At 45.2% G+C, this 17,204-nt stretch overlaps 1 protein-coding gene across 1 annotated transcript in view; it reads left to right on the forward strand.

Moving 5' to 3' along the window:
- SOX30 (SRY-box transcription factor 30) overlaps positions 1 to 12,978 on the forward strand; it is a 620,328-nt gene extending 607,350 nt beyond the window's left edge. Inside the window, exon 5 of the mRNA XM_086928803.1 lies at positions 12,603 to 12,978. Within this exon, the coding sequence (XP_086784929.1) occupies positions 12,603 to 12,978 (376 nt within the window). The remainder of the gene's footprint in view (positions 1 to 12,602) is intronic.
- The last annotated feature ends 4,226 nt before the right edge of the window (positions 12,979 to 17,204 follow it).

The raw sequence follows: 17,204 nt of genomic DNA on the forward strand, positions 1-17,204 counted from the left end.
GGGAGTTTCCTTTCCACCTAAACCAGTAATTGTGAAAAATTGACCTTTGAATTTTTTTGATTTACCATGAATTAGAGTGGCCTCCGCTCCTGTATCTACCAATGCTCGGGCCCTTTGGATATTACGATGTTTCCAAAAAATTTCAATATCTACATAGGGTCTATTGTCTTTATGAGCCCACCTGCGTACTGGAGCTTGACCTATTTCCTAGTCATTCTTACTGCGTTCTGTCAACCAGGACAAATCAGGATAAATGCTCTCATGTTTCTTGGGTATCAAAATATCTTGTTCATATCCATCTCCCTTACGAAATGGATTCTTGTCATCTGCATAGTACTGTGAATTACGATCGGAAAGCCTGTGCCGATCCTCCCTCCTCCTCAACTCAGGGGACTGATCCCTCTCATCTCTATATCTGTTGTAGCCACGATCATCTCTCCCCCTTTCTTTTTCCCCCTCTCTCCCCCTCTCCTTCTCACGACGAGGGGACACATCACGTTCATAACGCCGATCAGCACGACGATCAGAATCAACACGACGCTTATCATCATCAATGTCATCAGAGCACCCACGATCACAATCATTCTTACGTACACGTCGGGCACCCTCCTTACGATCCAGACCACGCTTGTGAAACATGTCCCACAAGCGATTATTAGGTTCACAATCAATGTCTTCCTTTTTCACACCATCAGCTAATAGGGCAAGAAACAGATCACGTCTAGTGTACTTATAATCTCCGGCAGTACGACCCTCCGGTCTAGACTGTCTCTCAGGTTTAAACCAGTCACCCAACTCACCAAGCTGACGAACAGATTCAAGCACCATAGATAGAGGATTGCCAGTTTGATTAATCAATAAAGTCATCATAACCTGCTTATAAGCAACAGGAGAAGAACGGATAATGCGATTCCGCACAGAAGATGTCAATAAACCATCCAACAACCTGTCAGCAGTACTGAGAAAAATCGCAGTTTTTATCACCTCCTCTTTCAATCGTTGCGCCGCATCGCGCAAAGTATACCACGGCTTGTCATCAACAGGCCAGTCAGATTCAGCAGGATATTTATGGTTACAGCCATCAGTCGCTAGCTGGAGTAGACTAATTTGGCCAACACCATTAAAATTTCGAAAATGATCTTGAACAGTAGAATCGGAATTGAAAGAGCAAAATTTCAAGGCATCTCCTGCATCTAACATGATACCTGCAGCGCCCAATTCATAAAGGCGCACCATCCACGTAAGTAAGGCCTCACCAGGCCGTTGTCGAAATCGTTGCAAAATGTCACTAACTTCTTGTTGAGTAAAGTCCTCCAAGCTATCTAAAGCAATACCATTCGGATTACCAGGAGCTTGTTGTAATTTGCGTCAAAAAACCGGGTGTGCAGAAACCTCTGGACGAGCATCCGAAGAAGCCCGATCCATAGATTTAGAAGAACAATCAGGACGAGATACGTCATCAGAATGGGAAGAGCGACCACGGCCGCCAGAATCATCATCATTGTCACAAGAAGTAGATTTACAATTACATCCGGAGCGAGAAGACTCGCGCCGATCAGTCTCCTCAGCCGAGGAGCCAGAATCATTTGAGTCCCAGATATTACCATCCCACTCGTCGGGGTTCCAATCCAGTCCGGCTTTCGCCACGACCAGACGTACCTTCCGTTTACAAACACGACCACGACGGTGTTTATACTTATATTTCGCAATGCGAACAGCAGCCCTTTCGGCTATAGTCTGATAAGTTTCAAGTTTGTCGGCAAGCAATTTATTCTGACATCGCAAAAGAGTATGCGCATTTTGCACCTCAACAAACTTTTCCTCCATGTCCACAAATCGTTGCTGTAATTTCACAAATTTCTCATGAAGAATTCTGTATGCAGGTAAAACAATCCAACCTCTGCGACCTAAAATAGGAAGCTCATCACCCTTCACTACCGGTGCCTTCTGCAAGCAATAAACCACATCAGCAGGCTCCGCCTGCTCCAAACAAGAAGTCCAATTCTCACTCAAACCAGTAGAATCGGCCCACTCACGGGCCAAAGCCTCGTAAGGCGTTGATTCCCAGCCGGGAATTTCAACAGGCAATTTAAAGGTAGATGTTGATTTGCGCGAAAACATTTTAGCACACAAAAAAGATATACACAACTATAAACAAAATAATATACAAAAGAAAATACGTACGAGCCGAGCGCAAACAACAAGATGAAAACAATACAGCGCACACAGGCTTCGTAAACAGTTTGTGACGCCAGATGTAACGACCGGATTCTCGAACCAGATGGGATCAGCTCCTTAGAGCACCTCCAACCCAGTCGGAACGTAATCACCTCCCTCCTTAGGACGTATTTACAATAGGTATATAGGTATATATATATATATCTGGTACCTAAGGATGGGGAAATAGCAATATACACACATAGGTTTTCTATATATCCCACTCATACCAGTTAGTCTCACGGCAATTTAGGCCCAGACTAGTCTACCCTAGGGCAGTTCTGATTACTTACCATTACACACTGACCACAGTCAGTGCTCGCTCGGCACCTATGCAATCCTGCGTGCCTACGCACTGGTCTGCAGCCCTAGTGCTCTCTTCCTCACAGCCCGGCCCACAATCCGGCGGACCTAAGCACTGGTGTCCCCCCAGTGTTCTCTAACTCACAGCCCGATCCGCAATCCGGCGGACCTAAGCACTGGTGTCCCCCCCAGTGTTCTCATTAACGCCGCTTACCAACGACGATCACTCTCCTATGAATACCTTTGGAAGGAATCTCTCATTGGCTACTCGGGATATGATACTACAATAACAGGAATTATCATAACTTGCCAGATTAAAGCATGTATCCGGTATTCTATGCATTAAGGGGTCCCTCTCTCCCTCATTACTCAGTCACCTCTTACCTGACCGGGAATTACCTCAGTTCATGAAAACAATGCCTGACTAGAAGAACAGGTTACCCTGATTGAACAAGAATACGAGGCACATGTTGGTTCACTAAGAACTGGGGTATTTTATTACAATAATCATAAAAACACAATACTATACTATAACATATATCCTGCAAAGAAAAGTGAAAGGTTAGAATGTGCACACTATGAATAAGGGGTGGACGTCACCTTATGGACACGAAGTCGGGGCTCGGCAGTCATCTAGGTTCCCTTCTCGTCTGTGCCTTGGCTCGTCTTAGAATCACACCTCAGCAGTCACGAGTACACGTCTGCACCGCTATGCTCTATCTTCTCTGCTTTCCTCCAAGTCACTGGAACCTTTCTTTTATTGGCTTCCGTCTCTCTCTTTCTCTCTGGCCGATCTGCGCTAATTCTCTCTTCTCTTCAATCTTTCTAAGAGAGTATCAGCTTCATGATCTTTCTCAGACTTCAAAATGGCGACTGTCCGCCTGGAAATAATTACGGGCATTGATGCTAACGGCTAGCTGCCGCCTACAGACTGACTGACTCGCTGCCTCATACTTCCGCTAATATGGAAGCTTGTCCTTTCATGGAAAGTTACGGCCAGTAACCTGCCGCCCCCCAAATTCTTGTACCTCCCCGTACCAAGGACACGTTCCCAGCCGGCCGGCCTGATGTTGTGTCTTCGGAATGGAGAAAAATACAGTCTTTCGATAAGGACCAGCCTGAGCCAGTTCTCTCCAAGCGAACAACACTTCGAAACTAAAACATTACACTTGACCTAGAAGCCTCTCAAGCTGCCGGGGCAGAAAGCAAGATGGAGTCTCTCCCGTTTGAGGCCTACAAGGCCCGAAATAAGCATAGCTCCATAGAAGGTATACTAACACTCTTGCAAAAGGACGGATTATCACTAATACTAATGAATCTATCCCCTAACGTAAGTTTATAAGCCCTGATCTAAGGAAAAGGGTACGAAAGTGCATTACTGTGCCTGATGAATAGGCCCTGTCTGTGGTTCTAATCCCTGCACTAGAATGATAATAGACTAGAGTCATATGCAATCATCCTCCCTCAAAGGAGGGCCGAAAAAGTCGGTCAGAACAAAAGTGTACACTTTAAAGGAAACGGAACCCCAGCAACAAATTTCAAAAACCCAATACCCTAAATCCCTTTTGGTGTCTGGAAATAAACTATTATAATGGCAGGTTGAGACCCCAAAATTTGTAATCTGCCAAGTAGCCAGACGGGCTGTGAGAGGAGAGGAAACTCTTCAGGACTTCTGCCTGTGAGCAGGACTGGGGACAGGGCATGCTTGTCTCTCTGCTAGGTGAGGGAATATCACCCAAGGAAATCAAGACCACTTGTCCTTGAGACTGGAGCACCAGCACCTACCTGCCTGCTTGTGAAGACCAGTGTTTCCTGTGAGGAACAGGAGAGTGTTGGAGGAAGCAAAGTCAGGTGGGGAGCCTGGAGAGAGGATTCCTGGTGCGAGGTGTGAGAAGACGGTTGTGCACTGAACGGGTCCTTGCCCGTGTGCAGGATTGAAACAGTAACCCTTATTGCCAGGAGAGTGCTTCTGTAGACTAACCCAAGAATCAAGTGCCATGCAGGGAGCATGAAGCACATAGCGCCGTATGCGAGGAGGGGCCACCGTAGAAATAAGTGATTGCTGCCAACAAAGCACCAAGACTTTTGTGCACCTTAACGGTGACCCGGTATGCCAGGAGGGGTCGCTATGTCATAAGTGCCTGTACAGAAAAGGTTGATGCCTTACCAGCGATTACCACATCAAACCTGTATGCCAGGAAGGGCTACCAGTACCTAGTATTACTCCTGTATTGGAACTTTCATAGATTTCCATAGCTTGTAACATTCCCCGTCGTCGGAATGGGAGCCTCGGTAAATAAAATATAACATAGCAGTAGGTACAAAAGAGAAAGACAGGCCTCATCTCATTTTGTAGTATATCCACCTCTTTTTGCAAAAGAGACCAAAAGCAGGTAACAACCAATCAGATTAGCCTCACCCCATAGAACCTTGCCGAGAGAGCCTCAGATGTTCTACCACCACAACGTCGATGATGATGATGCCAACGATGGTGTCGACGACTAAGACGACGTCGCCATCTACAATGGTACTGACGTCAAGCTCGTCGACGCTACCGTCGACGATCAATCCATCGTCGTCGAAAATCCACTCTCCGTCGACGATTCCTTCGACAACGACCTCGTCGACGATACAGAAAGTTCAAATTTCAATAAAAAGACGTCATTTAACACCAGAAATGACATCTCCTCGTAGAGTGGCACCATTACCTCCAGCATTGCTCTTGGATGAGGAATTTTCAGAGGAAGATGAGGGTCCTTATGGGGATGCACACAGTCCATCCCAACTTCAAGTAAAATACCAGGACACGGATTCTGAGGACTATTACATGGAACTACAGCAATACCTTCCACAAGAGAGACCTGAAGAACAACCGCAACAGGGTATGGTGGCCATGCCGTCTTCACTTCTAAGTGACTTACAAATCATGTTGTTAGATTATAAGAGGAGATTTCCATCACAAACCTCTGAATAACAATCAATGCAAGCGCCTCCTCCGCCACCTCCAACCTATTCTTCGGCCACAGCAGCTACTCAATTTTCTCAACCTCCGGAGCCAACAGAAGGTCGCCAGAATGTTGTCACTGTGCATGATGATGATGATTCATCTGATGTTCATCAGAATGTGGAACAGGTCCCGAATCCAGATAGGGAATGGGACGAATATGTCATTCCGGATCCCCCTTCACCATCGCCGGATCCTATAGATTCTCATCCAGCATGCATCAGAGGTTTCCATAATCTGATTGAGAGGGCTTCCAAATGGTTTGATCTTCCCATTCCAACTGTAGAATCGGAATGCTTTCTTTATGATTTTAAGGAGCCTTACAAAAAATCTGTCCGTTCTAGCCCGATTGTGGAACATGTGTGGAGTGAGGGAATAAAGGTGATGCAGTCTCCAGCTACTGTCATCCCTGTTCTTCCGCGACTGGAGATGAAATACAAGGCTCCAGAAGATGGCCCCACTTGCCTGGTTGGTCAACCAAAGCCGGGCTCTGTCATCTCTCAGGCGGCTCAAAGGAAGTCAAAAACTCCATTGGCGCCCCTTTCCACACCACTGGATAAGGAGGGTAGGTGTCTAGATAATGTAGGAAAGACGTTTTCCTCTATGTCCAGCCTCCTTGTTAGGGCTGCGAATGCACTAGCCATTTTGGGACAATATGCTCGCCAAATGTGGTGCGATTTATCACCATTTATGAATCAGCTGCCAGACGGTTCCAAGGCTGACGCAAAGAAGATCCTGGAGGAAGGAGAGCGGTCTTCTTCAGAGATCATCGATTGCGCTATGGACATTGCCACTACTGCTTTCCGCGCATTGGCGGGTTCGGCTGTTCTAAGACGGCACGGTTGGCTTTGGGACACCGGGTTTCGCCCGGAGGTTCAAAATAAGATCTTTTTGGAAAGCATGTGGACAACGCGCTGCAGGATATCAAGAAAGACACAGAAACGGCAAGGTCTCCTGGGACTTTGCAATACCACAAAGTGCCTTTCCGTGGTGCAAGAGGGAAAGGTTTTTCTACGAATAGAGGAGGATACCAACAGCAGCGCTACTCCTCCTAGTCACAGTCTTCACATTCATACAAACCCCAGTACCCTCAACGCCAGGGCCAATCGGCGTCTTTCTCTCGCCAGCCTTCAAGAGGACGACACGGGCGTCAGGGGAGGGATTCCTCTAAACGCCAATAGAGGCTTCCCGGCTCTGTCTACTGTACCTTCACCCCCTGTAACATCAGTGGGGGGGCAGTATATCACAATGCCTCCGCAGCTGGGAGATCATAACATCAGATCGGTGGGTCCTCAATATCATCCGGTTTGGCCACACGCTAGAGTTTCAACACCTCCCACCTTCAAGAGTCCCTCGCGCCACTGAATCAAAACACCTACACCTTCTACGTCTCGAAGCTCATCAACTGCTCATCAAAGGAGCGATAGAACAGTACCTCTATCCCAATGAGGCAAAGGGTTCTATTACCGGTTTTTCCTGGTTCGCAAGACAGAAGAAAAATGGTGCCCAATCTTAGACTTGAGGGAGCTCAACACCTATCTCATAAAACTCTTGTTTCGGATGGTATCCCTTCAGGACATCTTGCGTCTTCTGAATCCAGGCGATTACATGGCAACTCTGGATCTCGAGGACGCATACTTCCATGATTCTATCCACCCAGCCCACAGGAGATTTCTACGCTTCACAGTAGCCAAGAGCCACTTTCAGTTCAAGGTCCTGCCTTTCGGACTCAGATCCGCACCGTGGATATTCACGAAGGTATTGGCCCCATTTGGAGCGTTTCTCCGAAAACAGTCACTGCAGGTTTTTCCCTACCTAGTCGATTGGTTGATAAAAGTTCCATCTTCTCAAGCAACTACAAGTGCAGTCGAAAGTTGCATTCAGTTTTTCACTCATCTGGGTCTTCAAGTCAGTCCTTCTTCCCTCCAGGTAGGCCAAGTTTCTGGGGGCCATTCCGGACACAACTTGTTGCAAGGCTTTCCATCAGAAGAAAGACTGAAAAGCCAGTTTTTTTCCGCCTGTCAGTTGCAAAGAAGACGGTCCCTGTCTGTCCGCCCATACAAATCTCTCCTAGGATCAATTTCATCTTGCATTCCCTTAATTCTGCATTGCAGACTTGGTATGCGCCCATTACAGGAACAACTGGACATGCAATGGTGCCAGGCGGAAGGCTCATTCGACAACAAGATAATCGTTACTCCTCTGATGAAAGAGACTGTCAGCTGGTGGACAATCAAAGACAATATCTCAAATGGTCTCACTTTCACCGTTGCTCCAGCTCCCTTGATACTGACCACGGACGCCTCTCTAGAGTAAGCCATCACTGGAAACCCGAACAACGCACTCTCCACATCAATCTTCTGGAGCTCAAGTTGATTCGTCCGGCTTTACAGGCTTTCCTTCCGAGGATTCGGAACTCCACCGCCCTGGTCCATACAGACAACACGAAGGCCATGCACTATGTGAACAAACAAGGTGGAACGAGGTCTCAACTTCTTTCCGAGGAGGCCCAAGACATTTGGGAATGGGCAATTCTTCACCACGTCACTCTTTCGGCAGAACATCTTCCAGGTACCCTCAACACGACAGCAGATACTTTGAGTCGTCTGAAGTCAGTCTGTCATGATAGGGAACTGGACCAAGGCACTCTCGACAGTATTTTCAATCGTTGGGGCACTCCGTCCATAGACCTGTTCACTACCCCAGAATACAGGAAATTCCACTTTTACGCAAACAGGGATCACCATTGAGGGTCGTTGGGGAATGTTTTTTCGATGGCCTGGTCAGGCGCATTTGTATACGCCTTTCCTCCAATTGCCCTGATTCCAAGATTACTCAGGAAACTCAAAATGGAACCCTGCACAATGATTCTAATAGCAACAGCGTGGCTCCGTTAGTTCTAGTTCAAGGAGCTTCTCCTACTCTCTCAAGATCAGCCGGTTCACCTGCAACCCATTCCTTCTCTATTGACGATGTCCCAGGGCCAAGTGGTACATCCGGATCCGAGCTCACTGCAGTTGACAGCGTGGCTCCTGAACACCGAGAGTTTCAGAATTTAGATATCTCTCAGGAATGTGAAGAGGTTTTAGCTCAAGCCCGTGCACCAAGTACAAATAAAACCTATCATTCAAAATGATGTTTGTGGTGCCACTGGGAAAACATTCATCCTTTCTCTTCTGCTCCTCATCAAATATGACCTTACATTCTGTCTCTGCCAAAGTCAGGTCTCGACCATTCTTCTATCAAGGTACACCTGGTGGCTATATCGAGATTCAGACGGATGGCCTCTGGCCCTTCCCTCTGGTCTGCAAGAATTGTCAAACTATTTCTGAAAGGACTCTTTAGGGTTTTCCCTTTAGTTTGACCTCTGCCTCCCATGTGGCATCTCAATTTGGTTTTTGCTCAACTCATGAGACCTCCGTTTGAGCCTATTCGTAGAGCAGATCTTAAGTTTCTGTCATGGAAGGTGGCTCTCCTTTTGGCCTTAACGTCAGCCAGGAGAGTTGGAGAACTTCAAGCTCTCACCATTAAGGAACCTTTTTTACAGTTCAAAGAGGACACTCTGATTCTAAGAACAAATCTGAAATTTATTCCAAAGGTTCCTTGGATTTCAATTTGAATGAGTCGATCATTCTAAAATCTTTTTTCCCTCGACCTACGACTCCAGCAGAAAGGTCTCTTCATTCCTTGGATGTCCAGAGGTGTTTGAAATTCTAGTTCAGCGCACCAAGGATTACAGGAAATCTACTCAACTCTTTGTCGCTTTTAGTGCTCCTCGAAAAGGATTTACTCTTTCGAAGCAAGGGATTTCCCGTTTGATTGCCAGCGCAATTCACTACTTTCACCAAGCGGCGGGTAAGCCACTAGAAGGACGTGTCCGGGCTCACTCCACAAGAACAGTTTCATCGTCGACTGCTCTTTTCGCTGGAGTTCCTATCAAGGATATTTGTAGGGCAGCTACATGGAGCAGTGCCCATACTTTCACAAAGCACTACTGCTTGGATTCTTCCACACGGAGTGAGGCAGCAGTGGGACAAGCAGTGCTGAGGAACCTCTTCCAGTAAGCGGTGAGCTTTCCCTTCTATCCCTCCTTCCTATTATTGCACATTTTGTATCTGGTAATGTTTACTGACTAATGTTTCAATGTCTGTTTATTTCGTATGAAAATATGGAGACAGTGTTATTCCGGTATTTATTTCACAAAATGTGCTTTGTTGCTAACTGCTAGCTACTCTGATACAAGCTATGGGAATCTATGAAAGTTCCAATACTGGAGTAAGAAAACAAGTTAATTACCTGTAACTTTGGTTCTCCAGTATTGGTAACTTTCATAGATTCCCATGCGCCCACCCTCCTCCCCTGGGAAAGCTCAGCCTTCAGCATATTTGGTTACTGTTACACAACGGCTACGAAAATCTGAGGCTCCCTAGGGAAGGTTCTATGAGGCAAGGCTAATCTGATTGGTTGTTACATGATTTTGGTCTCTTTTGCAAAAAGAGGTGGATGTGCTACAAAATGAGATGAGGCCTAGGCCTTTCTTTCTCTTTTGTACCTACTGCTATGTTATTTTTTATTTACTGAGGCTCCCATTCCGCCGACGGAGAATGATACAAGCTATGGGAATCTATGAAAGTTACCAATACTGGAGAACCAAAGTTACAGGTAAGTAACTTGTTTTCTTATGAAGTGCAGGCCATTGCCTGGAAAAACTGAAGTTGTGACTTGCAGGTCTGAATTAAGCACTGAGACGTACCCCCTCACCTGCCCTTTGGACTCCAGAGGACTTTGCTCTGTCGCTGAAACTCAGTTGGGAGCATGAAGATCAACCTCCTAAACCATGTTGGAAAAGGCTGAAGTTACTGCACCAACCAAAGCCTGGAGAACCTCCGATCCCTGTTGTTACTGGCTGCACCGCTCAGAAGAGATCCTGAGCCTGTCGGGTGCTGCTGCCCTTCCCACGTGCAGACTGACTCAACCAAGCAGGACTTAAGCATTGCAGGTCCTGCGGTCGGAACACACTTTGAATACTTCATTGCTGCTTGAGTGGGTAAGACCTGATACCAGCCTGTCGGGCCCGGGGGACTCACCACTAAAGGTGCTGTGGCACCTAAGACACAATTGATTATTTCTCAAGAGTCAGAGCGAACTCTTGAGAAAGGCCTACTAGTAAGTATTCCCTGGATGTGGCCACCATTGAATGTGGACTATCCCCAACTACATTACAAGGAAGAGGGTGGGACAGGGATTTGCCAGTTGAACACTAGAGCCCTGACCTTGATTACACCTGATCCTTATCTCATTTTATCATATTTTACCATTCATAAGGCTCTTCGGTCTACTGGACGTTTTTATCTGCTGAGAAGTGTAAAGGGGGGAAAACCAATACAATCACCTCTAACAAAAGAATATATTAACTCAGACTCAGGAAGGAACACTTGACTATGCCTCACAGCCAAAAATAACTGAACATATAAGTACCTCATAACGAGGTTGAAAAAATACATAGGCACTAGTACAAAATTCATTCTACGGATTAACCCAATTCGGTGCCTTCATCAGTTTACAGAAAAAGAAAATTAATTGGTTAATTCTGCCCCTACTCTAACACTAAGGTGACATCCCTACATAACATCCTGCAGGCAAAGTCTAGGAAAAAAGGTGTCCGCTTGTGACGACTTCCTACATTCACTTTGGAATAGGTCAGAAACTATCCAAGTCTTCATCCTAGAGTTGATCCCTTCTCTTACCCTCCTAATGGCCCTCTGCTCTCATCAGCCCTCTCTGCCCCATCTGCCTCTCTTCCCTCATCTGCCTCTCCTCCCTCGGGGCACTGTCCCTAATGCAAAATACAAAATACAAAACAGTCAACTCAAAGTACACGCCCGAAATGGAAATCTTCGGCAGGTAACTTTCCACAACTTGTGCTTCGTCCAAGAACGTTTGAGTTGTCCTTGGGTCCCAGGCTTCTCCAGCGAGTTTCCAATTATCAAATTCCACTGCAACTTTGTAGCAGGTCTCCTCCATACCTAACTCCTAAAACAAACAGCATCAGTCTAGCTAATGAGGAATATGTCCTTACACCTGCAACGGAAAGCATGTGAAGAAATCAAACTTGCACATAAAATCTGCTGACTACATTCAACTGAGAGCCTTCCTAAGGAAGGCTCTTTATTTTGCCTACTTGATTTTGCTAACATAGGAAACCACAAACCGGCCTTTCCGTTACAAAACGAAATTTTCACTTCAGGTCTTTACACATCAAACCTACCATTTAAAATCTTGTGATTATAAGCATTACATTTCTCTACTTTAAGGCACAATTAATTAGGTCTACACATGCAGACTTCATAGTGCACGTTTAAATATAATGCATTACATTACACACAAATGATTCACAAAACTACTGCAATAAGCAGTTACTTTTAAACGTCGTTTTACATTTTCCTACTAACATGAACTCATTTTCTAACATTATACACACATTATTCGTTATTACAACCACATTTTCTAATGATTAAAAACTTAGTTCAACCCAAAATATATATGGGTGTGGACTAACGGGATTATGATGCACCCCTACAAATTTCAGAATAACATGACTCTCTATCAACCTCATGGGGATTGTGGTATTACTTAGGAATGTCATAGTACTTCTTTGAATGCATAGAGTTAGAAATGAAATACTTTTAATATAAAAACAAGTATTTGACTGGGCATTGATTTATTGACCCTTGAGTTTTGAATTGTGTTCACTAACCTGTATCTACACTCCCCCTACCCCCCCCCCCCCCCCCCCCCCCCGAGAAAGCCTTTGACTGCTCGTCCGCGGCTACAATTGAGAGTCAAGTGCAAGAGGGGTAATTGGCCCAGTTCCTCAGGATCCAAAGAAGGTCGGGCCCTGGGACATCAGTAGTAAAAGGCCTCAACCACCACAGTTGAGCCCATTTGCACCTGTCCTAGACAAGTTTTATAATTCAATTCATACCGATTGGGCTTTATAAATGACTGTAGATAAAGCATAAGTCCAAAATGATAACTGTGCTAATGTATTTTGCCTTCATTTATCTCTTGTCCTCAGCACCTGTCCTTACAGCCGGCCACCTTTTGGCTATGGAGATTTTGCAAACCCAGTGCCAGAATGTCTGGGCTTCTATGAAGATCGCTACCAGAAACATGAAGCCATGTTTTCAGCCTTGAACCGTGATTATTCTTTCCGAGAGTATGGTGATGAGCGTCCTCAGAGCGAGGACTCTCGTAGCTGTGAGAGTCTGGAAGGAATGTCCTACTACAACAGCCACAGTGGGGAAGACTACCTTAACTCTATGCCCCAGCTAGATATTGTGGCTCTGGAGAATGTCTTCTCAGCCCCCACCGCTGCACCATCTCGCATCCAGCAGGTCAATGTAACTGACAGCGAGGAAGAGGAGGAAGGCAAAGTTCTCAGGGACTTATAGGTCTCCGCTAGAGATACATAAACTCAAATTTCTGAGAACGTAGATAAAATAAACCTGGATGTAATTTCTATTTCAGTCAGTTTTGTTTCACAGAATTCAGAAGTGCCTGGAATCAAAGATCCAAAGATTATTTCAGGAAGTATTGTAGTGCAGAGTTCACGGAAGCATCACTTTGTAGACTCATTTTTTTGAGTTTAGTGAAGTATCTTGTTCAGTTTCCGATCCCCCTCTGGGCCTCTTATCAAAGCGTATAGCCTCAAGTTTCCCGATTCGGACCTCTATTTATTTACAGAGAAACCAGGGATCATATGCAGTAAATCACAACTGCCCATTACGTATTTATATATTTATTTTTTTACTATTTATAACATTGCAAAGTATTTATTTATGGTTTTATTTGTATGGGTGTGTATATAACTGTAACTCTGCTTTGGGGGGTGGAGGGGGCGGGGGAGGGGGGGGGGGTTCAGCCTCTGCTGAGCTTTCACTGATTTTCTTTTTTAATTGCTAGAATGTAGGTAAGGCAATTCATTTGGGGTCATTGATTCCTGCATTTGTTCCCTTTTTCCTTTGCTTTGGTGGAATCGTTCGAGCCTCAGTGTTCATTGTAATAAAGTTAATCAAATATAATATTTTTCTACTTAGACTATTGTGTTGCCAATTTTTACCTTCCTATTCTGCGATGTAACCAGGTAGTTTGCTCTGTTTTGACTTGATTTCTTTTCACTTTATGCCTAAGAAATTGGGGAAAGGTAAGCCCTAACGTACCTCCAGCCACCTCTGAAGCAAACATATTAGGAACAATTTAACAGATGTACTATTTAGTAGAAGAACTATCACAGTTTACATAGAGTTCAGACTAGTTAGGCTTTTGTGATTAGAGTTATCTATTGGTTTCTGCACATCTAGGGGCTCAAGCATTAGACAACAAAACTAACCAAGAGGCTACATCAGTCTTTGATGGTCAGGCATTGGAAAACAGAAGTAAGCCACAGGCTGCTCAGTTATCAATGGCCCAAGTATTGCACATCTTAACTATTCCACAGGTCACATAAATCTAACATGCTGAAAATACACAGTAGAAGTGTCCCCCGAGTTAGGTGAAACGATACAGAGTAACACCATATGATCTAAAACTCTCTAATATTACAAAGTCTATATATACCCAAAGCAGAGTAGATTGCGTCGTGGAACGTAATAAATGTAAAGAATGCATCCTTTCTCCTCCAAAATAAAGGTTTCTGCTGCACAAATATCAGACCTACTGGGTGTAAAACATAGTCATTGCTGCAGTCCAACCTTGTGTAAGCCACATTCGAGAATATTCAAACATCTGTATCGTATACTGTGGTATAATAGTTGGAATAAGGCATGCATCTACGGGGGAAACAATTATGAAATGAACTGAATGTTCTGGTGGTATAATGGTGAAGATCCATAGGAGCCCTATGTATTGTGTTTGGAAGACTTGCTAGTCAGTACAAAAGAACGTGTGAAAAACTAGCATAATATTAAGCTGGTGTGACTGTGGTCTGGACATGTGAATCAGAGTAAAAAGTCAGTAAAACACTGTTGTTGATCGGTTAGATGAGATTGTGTAGTGTTGGGTGGTAATCGAAAATCCTCTGATTTACGAAGAAAATGATAAATACTACATCAGAGGCTTCTCTGGTAGAATAATTTCATTCGTGGTATCCTTATTGAGAAAGTTATTCCACAGTGGATTTCTCTGCTGGTAGAGAATATGCCATCAGAAAATGTATCCGTTCCTTCACACATTGAAATATGTTGTCTTATTTCCCACAGACAAGTCTGCCACTTGCACCTGGGGGATTCCTTCCTCTGGTCCATGGTGCAGGGTCACAGTTTCGGAGGTGCAGCAAAGCCCAAGTCAGCCCAGGTCTTCTCGTTTTCCTCTGTGGTAGTGTCTTGATCCAGCATACTGAAAGACACAAGTTCATGTTGGCTTTTTCAGGGCATGTAGGGAGCCTGAGAGGCCCTTGGGCACTCTCAGGTGAATTCTATGGATTCTCAAACAGAGGTCTTCTCTCTTCTGGGCCAATCGTCTCTCCAAATTCGACTGCAGTTCATTTTCTCCTCAGGCAGACAGTTTCTGCAGGACCAACCACTCTTTCTCTCCTATCAGGAGGCAGACTGGTACCCAGGTCTCATATTGTCCCACAACACTCCTATATGATGTTCATACTTTAGGTTATTTTTTGTTATATTATACTTGAGTTGATGTCCCCCCTTTCCTCTAGGAGGCTGGCTGTCAGCATTACCAGTGACAGTAGCTCAGTGCTGCCCAAATATTTTAGAATAATGGCCCAATATTTTAGAAACAACAAACTTTCACAACCCACCTAGCTTTAATGGACATGAGGCCGGGAGATTTTATAAAGTAATATCAGCAAATATTTTTAAACATCACAACCTTTACCATGCCATTAGTTATCAGACTGTGGCCAAGACACAGATCGGCTTATAAAAGTGGCAGATGGTGCGCTGAACTGGAATCTGGGCCTGGAGCTGAAACACTTTTCAGAGCGTGGTGCTGGCCTGTGGTATCCATTCACTAAAATCAAAAGGCTTCTGAAAATTCGTGGCGTTGATGCCGGTGTTTTAGCACATTTGAGAAACCCCTTCTGCAGCAGTATCTAGGGCATGACTTCGTATCCATTTCTGTGTTAAGCCGCAGTGACCCAGTAGTGCATTTTGAATGGAAAATATGAATATCAAATCCACCCGCACCCCTTCCGGACTACATGGGACCCATGGAGAGTGGCCCACACGCCGGCGGAGCACACCGGCTATACCAATCTTTGAAAAATGCCACTTGTTGGTGTGCTCTCAGTAAAGGAAGACTCTGTGTCCATCAAATTCACTGCTGTGTTTATTCACAACGCGTTGAGCTTTCTGGGAAAGCGAAACGCGTTGTGAATAAACACAATTGGACCACCTTTGGTGAACCATTGATAGTTCATGGCATGCTGCATATCGTAGTTCCACAGGTAATTAAATTGCACTTCCTATAGTAGGCTCTGTGCCTCTGCATGATCTTGAAGCTTAATTAAAACACCTTTAGTATGAAAAGGGTGCCAAGGAAGGTGGGCTATTTTCCGCATTGAACAGCGTGCTTCTAGAAGGGGAACATTGTCCAATTCAATAAATCAAATGAAAACATAGGTAAAGTCTTTCAGTGCCTTGTATGCTGGCTCATGACTAAGAGGGGGGTGCCTCGAAACGTGTTGAACATGTGACAATCGGGGATGAGAAGGTGGCGAGCTGCAGTGGAGTGACAAATCCCTGAGGAAAAGAACAGCGTTGAGTGCACTCTCGAGTGCGAGGGCGTTTGGACAAATTATATATATATATATATATATATATATATATTCAACACAGTGAGGGAACCCATATAGGAAACTGCCACACACGAACTCCATAAAGAACTCTTTATTTTGCAAGAACCTGCCAGCAGGAATTCAAAGGCGACGGTCTTCAAGGTAAGTCAGCTGCCAAATGCATTTCGAGAGACTAGCTCTCTTCTTCAGTGGCTTGTGCGTCATCTGCCAGGATTCACACTAATTAATTACACAGTCCCCGCCCCCTGGGCGTTAGCATCTGCGGCGTTTTTGTGGGAACTGTAGTCCGAGTCAGGTAGGGATAGTATCCTGGCGAAATGGATCCAAATTTAAAACCAAGTGGAAGAAGACACATCACGTTCGTCTCCCTGCCCTGCTTCCAGTTTCTGCATAGAGTGTTCAAAAGGGCAACCCCTGCAAATGCCCTTAAGCTCGTTCGTGTCCATTTGCCCCCACAAGACGGAGAGCTGGCTCTGTTGCTGCAGCGAGCAGTTTCCACGACCGGGCGGCCGTTTAAATTCAACACAGTGAGGGAACCCATATAGGAAACTGCCACACACGAACTCCATAAAGAACTCTTTATTTTGCAAGAACCTGCCAGCAGGAATTCAAAGGCGACGGTCTTCAAGGTAAGTCAGCTGCCAAATGCATTTCGAGAGACTAGCTCTCTTCTTCAGTGGCTTGTGCGTCATCTGCCAGGATTCACACTAATTAATTACACAGTCCCCGCCCCCTGGGCGTTAGCATCTGCGGCGTTTTTGTGGGAACTGTAGTCCGAGTCAGGTAGGGATAGTATCCTGGCGAAATGGATCCAAATTTAAAACCAAGTGGAAGAAGACACATCACGTTCGTCTCCCTGCCCTG

This window comes from Lissotriton vulgaris, chromosome 7 (genome assembly GCF_964263255.1).
Source record: "Lissotriton vulgaris chromosome 7, aLisVul1.2, whole genome shotgun sequence".
Classification (NCBI taxonomy): domain Eukaryota; kingdom Metazoa; phylum Chordata; class Amphibia; order Caudata; family Salamandridae; genus Lissotriton; species Lissotriton vulgaris.